Source organism: Astatotilapia calliptera, chromosome 18 (assembly GCF_900246225.1).
Source record: "Astatotilapia calliptera chromosome 18, fAstCal1.2, whole genome shotgun sequence".
Classification (NCBI taxonomy): Eukaryota; Metazoa; Chordata; class Actinopteri; order Cichliformes; family Cichlidae; genus Astatotilapia; species Astatotilapia calliptera.
In genome coordinates, this window is record NC_039319.1 from 4,807,651 (window position 1) to 4,822,222 (window position 14,572).

General features: G+C 38.5%; 2 protein-coding genes and 1 long non-coding RNA gene across 3 annotated transcripts in view; 1 reads left to right on the forward strand and 2 right to left on the reverse strand.

The window, feature by feature from the left end:
* Window positions 1-30: 30 nt before the first annotated feature.
* Window positions 31-14,572, reverse strand: part of LOC113010480 (solute carrier organic anion transporter family member 5A1-like) — a 97,517-nt gene continuing 82,975 nt past the window's right edge. Inside the window, exon 9 of the mRNA XM_026149554.1 lies at window positions 31-1,424. Coding sequence (XP_026005339.1) covers window positions 1,042-1,424 — 383 coding nt within the window. The 3' untranslated portion in view covers window positions 31-1,041. The remainder of the gene's footprint in view (window positions 1,425-14,572) is intronic.
* LOC113010482 (E3 ubiquitin/ISG15 ligase TRIM25-like) lies at window positions 6,247-8,542 on the forward strand. The gene has a single exon (XM_026149558.1). It carries the CDS (start codon window positions 6,511-6,513, stop codon window positions 8,173-8,175), a length of 1,665 nt encoding a protein of 554 aa, XP_026005343.1. The 5' UTR covers window positions 6,247-6,510; the 3' UTR covers window positions 8,176-8,542.
* Window positions 10,210-11,593, reverse strand: LOC113010485 (uncharacterized). The gene is made up of 3 exons (XR_003270349.1): window positions 11,397-11,593; window positions 11,223-11,303; window positions 10,210-10,617 (listed from the first exon to the last, which is right to left on the reverse strand). It is a non-coding gene; the product is annotated as an uncharacterized LOC113010485 (long non-coding RNA).

Sequence of the window (14,572 nt, forward strand, 5' to 3'; positions counted from 1 at the left end):
TTTTTCTTTTTTAAAGAAAAGCCCGTCTGTATAACAGAATCATTAAAATGTTAAAGGTTACGTGGTTTTGTTTAATTGTTTATGTCAAACGTAGACCTTAAAGAGATCAACAGAATAAGAACTTAGACATAAATTAGCCTTATGAATAAATAAAATGTGAAAATATCAGTTTGTTTCAGGTAATGTCAGCTGTTTATTAAAAAAAAATATTCCTTTTTCATCTCTATTTTTTCTTAAACCTAATTACTACTCTTAATTAAGGTGAACAGACTCTGAATGGGGGACTTTTATTTTAATTGTGTGTAATATATTAATTACATTTATTGAATTAAATAAAGATTAAGCCTTATTTTTAAAGAAGACATGCTACTGAATACATGGACTGTAGATAAAAGATGGAGGTGACCTTTTACTAGTTATTAGTTTTGAATTTTCTAGTTTTTATTTTTCATCCCATTTTGAATTTTTAAGGTCAGTTTAGTGTCAGTTAGTCTCCAGAGTGAATTTTCTTCTTTCAGTGTAGTTTTTAGTAGTTTCAGTTACTTTTAGGCTTTTAAATTATTATTGTTATATGGAGGCCAAATGTCAGAGGGAACATTTATGAAAATCAGCAGAGAGATCGCTAAAAATAAAGATTTACCCCCTATTTTTAGTTTAGTTTTCCAAGTTCAAAGTCTTGAAATGTTTTATTTTTATCTCAGTTTGGGTTTAGATTAGGTTAAATTTTAGTTTGTTTTTTGTTGCTAAGCAAGCATTGCTAGCATGCTGCACCCATAAATACAGCTCAACCTTTGTTTAATTTAATGTATGTTTTATTCATTAAATAAGATCAAACTAATTTTTTTTTTTTTTTTGGGGGGGGGACTTTTTATTTAGTAATTTTTGTGGCAATAACCAAACAAACAAGCAACATATTAACATTTTCTGACATAAGACCATTTAAGAGAGAGAGGGGAAAAAAACAGACCACGATTAATATAATGATATGTCGTAGGGGAGATTTATAGCTTTATATTACAATGTTCCAAAGTTCGTGTTCATTCACCCAAGTATCTGGCCACACATCCATCCCTGGTGGAAGATCTCCACCTTCAGTTGCAGGCTTGCTGTCATTCTTTCCATTGTATGAACTCTTTTCAGTCTCTGTTTCCATTGAGTTATGGATGGTGAGTTTGTTTGTTTCCATTTCACAGTTATCCTTTTCTTAGCTATCAGTATATATTTTTCATCTATGGTATACCTCTCTCTAGGTATAACTCCCAAGAGAAATATGGTGGGTTCAGTGCAGGATTTACTTGTAGGATTTTCTCTGTTTCTTCTTTGATTCTTATCCAGAAACCTTGAATTATTGGACAGTCCCAAAAGATGTGTGAATCGTCTCCTATTCCCCCACATTTTCTCCAACATAGTTCTGCATTGGGTTCCTTACAATATGAGGAGATAACAAGAGGTGTATTAAAAAAATCTAAATTTTAAATTTCCAGTCAAACTCTCCATAATTGACTACTTGTTCCCTTGTTTTACACATCTCTTCCCATACATTATCAGTGATAATAATATTTAGTTCTAGTTTCCATTTCTCTTTAATATGGCCTGTATTTTAAGATCAAACTAATTTTAATATTAGATAAAAAAATAACCCAAGTAAGTAAAAAAGTGTTTTATAAATGATGATTTCGTTAGAAATCCAGAAATCACTCAAACAGAACCTGTCTGTCAAAGTGAAGCAGGCTAAAAGCTCAGAAAAACAAACATCACACCACGATGTAAAGACGCTCAAGAACACTTATGAGAACAATTACAAAGTTATTGGCATCTATTAGTCTGCAGATGTTTGTAAGGCTTTGGGGCTCCAGTGAACAACGGAGAGGTGAACTTTCCAAGAAGCTACCAGTGACTCATCCAGGTCACAAAAGAACCCAGAATAACATCTAAAGAACTGCAAACCACAGAAATCTAACATATAAGAAATGTATAAAACCACATGTGCTCATTGGGTTGTTTTTTATTGTTATTCTTCTGTGTTTCAATTCCTGTTAAGATAAACCAGCTGGAGGGAACGCGGCAGATAAACGACTGCAGACAGAAGAAGAAACACAAAGCAGCAGTTTCTGTAATTCTCTTTTATTAATTTTTTTTTCTTCACATTTTTATTGACAGAAGTCAAGTAACCAAGGCATCTGTAAACAGTGCACCCACAAATCTACATGTTGCCTCTCATCAGTGCGATCGTTCAGTCATTCAAAAACACTGTTTGGAAATAAATACAATACTGATTGTTTTTTTTTCTTTAAAAAAAAAAGAAGAAGAAGAAGAAGAAGGTAAAACCTACATCTGCCTGAAGGAGCTCGTAAAGATTCAGTCTTTGTCTGTAGTCACAGTCTGGAAATGATGCCACATATGAAGCAACACACGGAGGTAAACGACTCGATGTGGTAAAATCCTGAAGCCGGAGGATGAAATACTGACACCACCTGCACGGCTGGTTATGTGCGGCTAAAATGAGAAGTGAGAATTTCTGGACCTTTGAACCCCTTAAAAAGCTTTCAGCTTCATTATAAAGATTACCCGTTCTTATATTTTGCTTGTTCTTATGTTTTTATATTGTATTTTTCTTGCAGACAAGAATTTTGGATACGATTGTCTTACCCAGAGATGGGCAGTAACGCGTTACTTGGAACGCGTTACTGTAATCTGATTACTTTTTTCAGGTAACGAGTAAAGTAAGGGATTACTATTGCAAAAACGGTAATTAGATTACCGTTACTTTCCCGTAGGAACGCTGCGTTACTGCGTTACTAAAACTGTGATTTTTTTGCAAGAATGTCTCACGACAGTGACGTAAGCGAGTGCGACGTTCGTGACAACAGCTGTGTGCAGATCAACAATGGATCACATATCGATTGTGGGAGAGAGTATGAGCGTGCAGCCTTTAAAGCGTGGAAGTACTGACCTTACTTTGAGTTTGATTCCATAAAAAGTCACAAAAACATTAGCGTCCATCGTGCGTGGGAAGAAAACTTCTTTTTACAGCGAAAAAAACCCCCTAAACTTCCAAGCAAACACCGAGTGCTCAACGACGTAATGGGAAACTCGCGGAGAAACTCGCAGATTCTTCAACTGACCGCGGCACACCTGCACCAGGGTAAACCTCCGCCTACGGCACTTCTGCTTTACAGGTGAAAATAGAGCAACAGGACCGCTGAGTCTTTGATGTTATTTATTTTCTGCTGTGTTTTACTTGCATCTATTTGAAAGAGTGAGTGTAAACACACAAAAAAATATATTTTATGTGCTGGAATGTGCAGAAAATAAGTTTAAATGTTAAACAAATTTCTTTGTGTATATCATATTTCTTATGTACATTTTAGACCTGGGAGCAGAAATGCTGAGGAACTGGTTTTTATTGAGGAACAGGCAGAGCGTCCTCTCTTCCTGGCTCCATGTCTATAAATATGTCACACACTGATTCGCTCTCACAAAACCACCAAAACACGGCACAAATCCCACCAATGATTTCAATTCCTTATAAATCATTGAATCAGGTACTGAAGCAGTGACGTGCTGAATGAAGCTTCAGACGTCATTGATCACGTGACTCTGTTCAGTCAAACCAAGCCTCAGCACAGCGTTTCTGAAGCAGTGTGTTGATTTTTTGACACATGTGCCGGAGCTTCAGCTTCAAACGGGCCGTCACCATCAGAGTTGCTGGAACCATGTCCCACTACTGGCTACTCTGTTTTATTCTGTGTTAAGTTTTTGAATGTGAATTTTCTGTGTTAAGAATAACAAAGAAAATGTAATGAAGTGATTTTAAAGTTTAAACTTTGTGTTAAATCTTGTGAGTCAGAGAGAGAGAGAGAGATGAGGTGTGGGTGGACATCAGATGATCAAATGTCAACAACCTGATTGGCCCAAGTGTGAAGATGTGGCGTCCACTGAGGGAAGGGGGGAGAAAGGGTGAGCAGGTATAAAAGTGAGGTGAAGAAGAGATTCGGGGTTCTTCCCTTTTGTCCTCTGTGAGATGAGCAGTTCAGAAGTTTGGATCTAAGAGGTTCACAGTTAAAATTCCAGCAGAGACGCTAAAAGGAGAACCACAGTCCAACCTGTGAATGTTTTTAACCCTTTGTGAAACAACAAAGGCATAAATATGATCATATAATTATCATCTACTGGGTCAGACTCATAGGATCAGGGATTAGAACTCCTTTTATCAGAGAGATGAAATCTACTTCCTGTACAGGGTTTTTTTGTGGGCCTAGCGATCGACAGAAACTAGAGTCAATAAAAAAACTGGACATTGGCTCAATGTGTGTGTGGCACAGGCAAACAAGGACTGAGCGCTGTGTAGTCCCACATAAAGTCAGACACCTGGTCACCCTAGGTGGACCATGGCATGGTCTATATGGAGGATACAGACACTGCTGAAAACATGACTCTGTCTGGTTTAGATGATCAAATGTCTTTACTTTAGGAGGCTGTGGCTCAGAGTACATTCACATAATGCCTTTGAATAAATGTAAAAAGCTTGTTTTGCTCCTGCTTTGATTTCTTTGTCCAGGTAGAAATTCTGCTTTTTGCCTCTAAAATCTGAAACAGTTTGAAACAAAGTTTGGCGCTCTAATCCTCTCTGTGTTTGTCCTTTGGTCAGATGGTGATATTGAATGAAATATTCCAGTATTCAGTAGCTCAGCAGCTTTGTAACATGTGGTTTTGCACACTGTTCAAACCTCAGATGTTTGTGTAAACAAGTGTGGAGGACACAAACTGACGGGGGGAGGAACGACATTTACTGTTGATGTGTCTGACATTTAGTCTCCATGAGTTCTCATAAGACTGAAGAACTCTGTGATCTCTAACATGCAGCTGTATGTTTTGAAATCATGTGTCTCATTCTCTGGACTTTACTAGACAACGAGTGAAGAACATAAAACGAATATCATCTTTAAAGTGATGAATAATAACTCTGCCTCTGTGTCTTCATAAAAAGATCGTACTTCTGAAAGGTCAGAGGGCAGCATCCACTCTGGGTTTACACAGTTTTGCAGCTTTAGCTCTTCTGAAGTTCAGCACCTGCTTTTTCAACCAATCAGAAGCCAGTATTGTAGAGAGTTCATATTTCTTTTCATGCAATTGAATAATTTTGAATGTTTAGGTGAATATTTATATTTAGAGTATTTTCTCGATCAGTGTCTTCAGTCCTGACCCTGAGTGCGTACATTTAAAAATAAAGTGATATAACTTCTTTTACATTACTGTGAACTTCTTGTACAGTTTGACAGCTGATTGTTGTCGTGTTTGTCGTCATATGAAGATCGTTTCCTAAAGAGGGCTGAACAGTCATTTAGCCTCTGGCTCCATCCATGAATCTGATGTTTGCTGTATAATCTGTGCTGTTAAAAGTGTAATGGAACATATAATTTGATCTTTACCCATTAAGATTTTAAATGAAACGATAAACAAAGGCCAAGAAAACTGAGTTAAACTCCTGAGTCTACTATATATTTGCACCATGAAGAAATGAATTCTTTGCACCAGTAATAAATAATCAAATATATCAAATTATCATCAATATTTAAATAAAAGCAAGCATTGCACCAAACAAAACAACAATTCAACAGACAGTTCTATAAAACTGTGGATGATTCAAAGTGCTGCTATAACTGCACAACAAAACTGCAGTGAGAAAAGCTTTGGATGTTCAGTTTAGTTATAATGACAGTTAAACAACTAAAATACTCGATTAAGTAGGTGAGAAAAAGTTACATTTACTGGATCAGTTTAAGACCAAAATACATTTGAATGAATTACTGACATGGACACTTTGTGAAAAATTACTAAACAGTTCAGGTTTTTTAAATCCACTGTGACTGTGCGCACAGTAAAGACTACAAAATAATGTTTGTTTGTTTGTTTTGTAAACATTGTGGACCGATCTGCATTTGTTGTTGCTAAATTTAAATATTTGTTACTATTTAATGATCATAATCTCATTTGAACATAGGTTTGATTTAGTGGAGTCAGTTGTTCCCATGCATCATTCTGTAAGTGTGAGAATGAACTAAGATTAGAAAATGTCAAAATATAAAGTTTGATTTATTTTTATTCATCACAGCATCCTAAACTTTGCTGAACTTTTTGAAATATAAAATGAACTCGCTGAGTGTTGACTGTCACATTTCAAACATCCAAGTAAAGATAAACTATTAAACTTTAACTGGGTCAGACTTGTTACTGCATGCTGTAACCAAACATACCACACCCTGCATCATGTGATTGGCTCTTGGTCGCTCTGTAAGAATATTTCTTTAGTGCCTCCCTTCACAGATGTGTCTGTATCAGGATGGGTCTAAACAACATGGTGTAAATGCAGTTGCTGGTGAGCCTCATTTCCTGTAGGAGGTGAACAAGAGCAGAGATCTGTTTCCCTTCAGAGCACAGAGGTTGTTTCTGTTCAGAGGAAGTGAAACTGTCTGACAGTCACTGAGAGACGGTGAAACGGCACAGCACATGAATCAAATGGACCAAACAAAATTCTGCTGTTCAGTCTGTTTGGATCTACTGAAGGATCCGGTGACTATTCCCTGTGGACACAGCTACTGCATGAACTGTATTAAAAGCTTCTGGGATGAAGAGGAAAAGAAGAAAATCTACAGCTGCCCTCAGTGCCGGAGGACTTTCACAGCGAGGCCTGTCCTGGAGAAAAACACCATGTTAGCAGATTTAGTGGAGGAGCTGAAGAAGACTGGACTCCAAGCTGCTCCTGCTGATCACTGCTATGCTGGACCTGAAGATGTGGCCTGTGATGTCTGCACTGGAAGAAAAATGAAAGCCTTTAAGTCCTGTCTGGTGTGTTTGGTCTCTTACTGTGAGAAACACCTTCAGCCTCATTTTATATCCCCCGCATTTGAAACACACAAGCTGGTGGAGCCCTCCAAGAAGCTCCAAGAGAACATCTGCTCTCGTCATGATGAGGTGATGAAGATGTTCTGCCGTACTGATCAGCAGAGTATCTGTTATCTCTGCCCTGTGAATGAACATAAAGGCCACGACACAGTCTCAGCTGCAGCAGAAAGGACTGAGAGGCAGAGAGAGCTGGAGGTGAGTCGACAAAACATCCAGCAGAGAATCCAGGACAGAGAGAAAGATGTGAAGCTGCTTCAACAGGAGGTGGAGGCCATCAATCAGTCTGCTGATCAAACAGTGGAGCACAGTGAGAAGATCTTCACTGAGCTGATCCATCTCATCCAGAAAAGAAGCTCTGATGTGAAGCAGCAGATCAGATCCCAGCAGGAAACTGAAGTGAGTCGAGTCAAAGAGCTTCAGGAGAAGCTGGAGCAGGAGATCACTGAGCTGAAGAGGAAAGATGCTGAGCTGAAGCAGCTCTCACACACAGAGGATCACATCCAGTTTCTACACAACTACCCCTCACTGTCAGCACTCAGTGAGTCTACAGACTCATCCAGCATCAATATCCGTCCTCTGAGCTACTTTGAGGATGTGACAGCAGCTGTGTCAGAGGTCAGAGATAAACTACAGGACATTCTGAGAGAGCAATGGACAAACATCTCACTGACAGTCACTGAAGTGGATGTTTTACTGTCAGATCCACCAGCAGAGCCAAAGACCAGAGCTGGATTCTTAAAATATTCATGTGAAATCACACTGGATCCAAACACAGCAAACAAAAAGCTGTTATTATCAGAGGGGAACAGAAAAGTAACAGTAATGAATCAACAACAGTCTTATTCTGATCATCCAGACAGATTCACTGGACCGTGGCAGGTCCTGAGTAGAGAGAGTCTGACTGGACGTTGTTACTGGGAGGTGGAGTGGGGAGGGGGAGAAGTTTATGTAGCAGTCGCATACAAGAATATCAGCAGAAAAGGAGGGGGTTATGAATGTGGATTTGGACGTAATGACAAATCTTGGTCATTAGATTGTAACAACAACAGTTTTACATTTTGGTACAACAACATCCAAACTCCTGTCTCAGGTCCTCGTTCCTCCAGAGTAGGAGTGTACCTGGATCACAGAGCAGGTATTTTGTCCTTCTACAGCGTCTCTGAAACCATGACTCTCCTCCACAGAGTCCAGACCACATTCACTCAGCCGCTCTATGCTGGACTTTGGCTTTATTATGGAGCCACTGCTGAATTGATCAAACTGAAATAGACTGAAGTCTTTCATATTGTGGGTTTAAATCTGTGTTTTAGTTTCATTTTATTTTCTCTCCATCATTTCTGCACAGAGATCAGCTGTCAGTCAAACATTATGGGTGGTACCTCCACATCTTCTAGTTGTTCTCTTGATGTTTCTGAGTTTTTAAAGGAGAACTTTCCTGTGACTGTTTATGGAGGCTATCACTGCTCATCATCATTTTGATTTACTAAAATATTTCTCCACATGAAAATGTAAACTTCTCTATCCTCTAAATGTTTCTGGAATATTTGTCTTGAAAAATGTCGACATTTCTCTTCATGAGTATGGCAGACCATGTGTGTGTGTTTGTGTTTGTTTTGGTCAAAATCATCAAACAAATGAGGAAAAACTGTGATTTTAATGAATGAATTCATATATTGTGTTGATGTTTTATTGTGTGAATAAACTGGAAGGTTTGACTATAAATCAAACTTTGAACAAAGTCTTTTCTTCTGTCTTCATTCCAGGATCTCACTCAAATCTGATGCAGAAAATATGAAACTAATCTGAGAGAATAACTGAAGCAGTTTTCCTCCTGAAGCATCACAAAGTTCAGAGTTCATGTTTAGAGCAGAAGATTCAGCAGTCGCTCTGTGACCTTTCAACTTTCTTCACTAAAACAGCTTCATTACAGAGAAACAAGTCACATTTTCTTCATGTTCTTAAGTCCTTTCAAATGTTTGTAATGGTCCTTGAATGCAGCATCAGCGTCGCAGGTTTAAAAGGTCACTTTCTGTTGTGTTCAAAGATTTCCTTCAGATATGGTCTTTAATCAGTAAAGCCAGTGATACAGCAGTGTCATTAGCTGTGTTATTGGCACCAGGCTGTGTTTATGTATGTATTTAATTCTGTCTGAGGATGTCTTCAGCATGAAATGATCATTTGCTCAGCTGCTGTGTCTCATCTCTTATCAGACATTGGTTGGAACAGAGTTTTGTTGCTGACCATCTGACAAGAGGGTGAAGAAAAGCTTCAGGCTTCATTTGGACACTACGTTGGACAGAAGTCTCCACAAAAATGACTCAGAAACACAAATATTATTAATGAAAGTCCAAATGTCAAAAAGGGGTCATACATGATCCTGAGAAATGTCCTTGAACATTTGAACATGAGTCAGAGGGTTGTCAGGTTTCTACACTGCATCGTGGCATCAAGCCTGAGATGTCTGTGGAAACAAGTATGGAGGACACAAATGCACAGACGCAGTCGAGCTGTTTACTGCTGATGAGGAAGGAAAATAGTCTGTTGGATATTAAAGCAGCATTTATTAGAGTAAGAACAGATACTTGTGTCCTTCATTTGATCCCCGTCAATTTACAGAAGACTTAAGGACCCTTTGACTTCTAACATACAGCTGCATGTTTACAATTTTATTATTTATTGATTTATTTCTAGCAAAGCAAGACTTTACTGATTAAAGACATATAATCAGACATATTACTGTTACTCTCTGAAAAAGACTCACATAAAGCAGATTTATCACAAGCAAACATCAAGACACATCCTTCATGGCTTAAAGTTGCAGTGGGACTCTTTCGCCATCTGGTGGTTGTAACAGTTATGACAACTGTTCCTGCATATATGTCCCTCCTCAGTGTGAAGAAGACTGGACTCCAAGCTGCTCCTGCTGATCACTGCGTGTTCCTCCTGTGTCTAAAATCTATTTCCATTATGAATCAGGAAACTGTTTGCACCAATCATAAAGCCAATAAAATACGTCACACACTAAGAAATAACAAAAAGGAATTGTGCATTTCAAGGAGATTTTTCCCTCGTTTTTTGAAATCATAAGAATACAAACTAATGCAAGACTGTCATGTTTTCATAAGTTTGTAGAGACACTGTTCTGTTGTATTCTAGGACATCAGTCACTTTTTAAATGCATGCTACTCCTCATCATCATCAGCATCATCAGCACCCATGACCTCCTTTTAGTCTTTGTTTTGTTATTTTTCAGAGTTCAGGAGACGTTCTTATAGGATTTCCACAGTGTACAAGTGCTGTTTAGAGCCTTTACCTAAAAGAAAAGAGTAAAGTACAAAGTAGATTTACTCACTGCAGGAAAATAATGCCTCAATCTGATATATTGTCTTATATGACAAACTGAAAGTGATGCATCAAAGTGTAAGCAGCATTTTCCTGTTACAGCTGGTCTAGATGGAACTGATCTGATCTCCTTTATGTGCAGGTAGATATCCAGTGGGTTTGCTAAGGGTCACAGATGAGGGGCTGTGTGAGATGTTTAATGGGAAAGGAAATAAAACCATTGTTCCAGACCTGCAGCTAAGATACTCGAGTATCTTCAAATATGAAGCTGAGTATTACTTCCATACTTTCCTCCACTGCTGATGACCTTGTTACCTGCTGCTCCCTGTTAATGATCAGCCTCAGTTCTGATAGTAAACTGTTGGCTCTCTGGGGGGAAGAAAGAAGTTTGTATTTGTTTAAGATACAATGAAATCATATTTTGACATATTGGAAGATGACATGGAGCTGAAAAAATACTACAGGTATAAATGGAAACTCCAGTTTATTTCTGTTATTTCCTGTGATAGTGTTTGTACACTCGCTCATGATAACTGTTCATTCAGCTGCTGTTTTTGTCTGCTGGACATCTTTAGCTTTCAGTAAGGATGCATTCATAGATCAGCACATCTTTTTGAACCACATTTCTTATGAGACTCAGAGTTTACACTTTGGAAATGTGGTGAGACCTGGGGTAGAAAGAGACTGAAGCTTCAACCTCGGCAGTTTTGTGTGTGTGAAGCAGAAAGATAAGAACTGTGTGGCCAACTCATCACACACATAATCCTGAATCAGAAAAACAGCATCAAGTGTTGTAATTGTTAAACACAGAAGTGTGATTTATATGTGGTTTTACTGATGGTTAACACAGTCGCACAAACACCTGAAACTGATCAAAATATAAAACAACATATTAAACATAAATATGTGCCAGTTACCAGAACTTATATGTGGTTTCACTGAGGTTTAATTATGCTCAGTTTATCAATACTCACTCATACAAAAGTTGGTTGTGTCTTATTGATTATTTGGCTTTAGGTTTTCCAGTTTTCCAGCTGCTGCTGTTTAATGTTTGCCTGGGAAAAGAAATTTCAGTTAGTGTGGGAAGTTTGGTTAAGCTGGTGGAAAACAATACTGTTACACTGACCTTTTGGATAAGATTGTCTTACCTGTGGTTTCTCTGATGTGCACGACAAAACAGTCTCCAGGCAGCTTGAGTGCCCATTTAAAGGTTCCTGGTGGTACCAAGTGATTGAAGAGAGGATTGAAAAGCCATATTAGTTTATTGTAGATTGTAGTCAGTTGGCCAAGCTTGTAATGAAAAACGGTTCATTACTCGAAGCTTTCATCACAGTCCTCTTTGGTGACATCTGGTGGGCAAATATATGAAGAGCAGCTTGAGTCTGCAGCTTATAATGAACTGCTTCATTATGATTGCCCACTCTGCAGAGCTGACAGCTTGTGTTTGATGTCATGTGACAGTTCTGTGTGATATCGGGCTGATATGTTGCTTTGAACATGAATTTTCGGGGGGTGATAAAATTGTGTTATCATCAATCAATCATGTGGTCAGAAGAATCTGTGCTTACCTTGCAGGAATGTTTTCAATTTACAGATTGGGAAGTTTTTATTCAGTCTTGATGCTTTGGTGGATGTTAGCTCATATGCAGTTTTTTGTAAAGACATGATTATACCCCTTAAGCGTGCTAAAGTGTACCCTAACAATAAGCCATGGGTCACCAAATGCATCAAATCCTGTTCAAGGAAAAAGAGACAGGCTTTAAAAGAGGGGGCTGTTACTGACTTTCAGGCAGTCACCAAAGACTTGAAAATCGAGCTCTTGAAAGCAAAACAGATCTACAAAAACCTTCTTGAAAGAAAATTTGCTGCAAAACGTTTTGGGTCTGCCTGGACTTGTATGAAAACCATATCAGGGTTTCAAAATCCCCAGAGCAGCAGTCAGATCATTGTAGACGGTTTTAAGCCAGACAGAGATTTGAATATGCTTGATGCTCGTTTTAGTTCTTCTGAACTGAAACAGAAACTGAAAGTTACTCAACACTTCATCACTGAACTCAGCGATGTCCAAAAGGCCTTTCATACAGTTAATGTGAACAAGAGCCAGGGCCCTGATAACATTAGTGCCGCCTAATTAAATCTTGTGCTAAAGAGCTCAGTCCTAAATTTCAGGTTATTTTCAATAAATCCTTTCAAATACAAAATGTGCCCTCGCTTTGGAAGGAAGCTGTCGTCGTTCATGTCCCTAAATCTAGTCGTCCAAACGTCCTGAATGACTTCAGGCCTGTTGCCTCACCTGAGTTGTCATGAAAGTCTTTGAAAAAATCATCAGAAATGTGATTATGGAAGAGATTGAATATCAGCTGGATCCAATGCAATTTGCGTACAGGCCCAACAGAGGAGTGCAGGACGCGCTTTTGACTCGACTAAATCTGATTCTTAAACATGTAGAGAGTAAAGGGACTTTTGCAAGACTTCTTTTCATTGATTTTTCTTCAGCTTTTAATACAACACAGCCCCATATTTTAATGAAAAGACTTTTAGAAGAGTTTGAAATCAGGAAAAACCTGGTTTGCTGGATTTTAGATCTTTTAACTGACAGGTCACAAAGAGTGAGAATAAATGGGGTTCTGTCTGACCCAGTGTTCTCCTCCACAGCTTCTCCTCCAGGGTCTCTTATCGCCCTTATTATTCATTCTCTTTACAAACATGTGTCAGAGCAGATATGAAAACAGGGCCATCATTAAATTTACAGATGACTTTGTTATTGTCAGCTTACTGAAAGAGGGTGAAACTCACCATAGTCCAATCATTGATTAGTTTGTTCAGTGGTGGGAGGAGTCTTATCTCCAATTGAACATATCTAAAACAAAAGATATGGTTATTGATTTTAGGAAACAACTAAATGGGCACAGAGTCACTTTAATTAAAGGTCAGAAAATAGAGCAAGTGCAATCATATAAATATCTTGGGACCATAATCAATGAAAAACTGAACTTTTATTGCAAATCGGTCTGTAAAAAGGGTCACCAGTGCCTTTACTGCCTCAGGAAACTTGCTCATTTCCACATTGAGCGAAAGATTTGAACTTTGTTTTCTTGTTCTTTTATTGAGTCTGTTTTATCTTTTTGTTTGGTGGCATGGTTCAGTCAGACCTCTGTCACAGAGAAAAATTGACTGAATTAGTTAGTGAGATGGTCCAGTCGTCTGATAGATGAGTCACAGGCCTGTTTAGACTCCCTGTACTCTAAACAGGTACCACAGATGGCTTAATCAATCCTTAAAAATGGTTCCCATCCTCTACGGGGTGGATTTAGCTTCTTTCTTCAGGACGGAGGTTTCTAGTTCCAAGATGCAGGACAAAGCATTATAAAAACAGCTTTGTCCCTGCTGCTGTCACTGAACTCAATAAGAATTGTTTTTGATTTGATTCACTTTGTTTAATTACTAAATATGTGTTTTGTCAGGTTTCATTAGGTGTGTGTGTTTGTGAAGGGAGGCCAAATGCTATCATTGTTCTGTAAAGCAAATTTACCTGTGGGTATAAATAAAGTAACCTTAACTTAAAGCTTATAGGAGGTTGTGAGGTCACTGCCTCCACCTGATCATGTAATTAACCAGCAGACTGGTACATTTATATATAATATACTATAAGTTATATCATTATAATTATGTGTACATCATATTTCTTATGTACATTTTAGACCTGGGAGCAGAAATGCTGATGAACTGGTTTTTATTCAGGAACAGGCAGAGCGTCCTCTCTTCCTGGCTCCATGTCTATAAATATGTCACACACTGATTCGCTCTCACAAAATCACCAAAACACGGCACAAATCCCACCAATGGTTCAATTCCTTATAAATCATTGAATCAGGTACTGAAGCAGTGACGTGCTGAATGAAGCTTCAGACGTCATTGATCACGTGACTCTGTTCAGTCAAACCAAGCCTCAGCACAGCGTTTCTGAAGCAGTGTGTTGATTTTTTGACACACGTGCCGGAGCTTCAGCTTCAAACGGGCCGTCACCATCAGAGTTGCTGGAACCATGTCCCACTACTGGCTACTCTGTTTTATTCTGTGTTAAGTTTTTGAATGTGAATTTTCTGTGTTAAGAATAACAAAGAAAATGTAATGAAGTGATTTTAAAGTTTAAACTTTGTGTTAAATCTTGTGAGTCAGAGAGAGAGAGAGAGATGAGGTGTGGGTGGACATCAGATGATCAAATGTCAACAACCTGATTGGCCCAAGTATGAAGATGTGACGTCCACTGAGGGAAGGGGGGGAGAAAGGGTGAGCAGGTATAAAAGTGAGGTGAAGAAGAGAT

What these genes read in the sequence shown, in the direction of transcription:
- LOC113010482 (XM_026149558.1), top strand. Translation starts at nt 6,511, where the DNA reads ATGAATCAAATGGACCAAACAAAATTCTGCTGTTCAGTCTGTTTGGAT.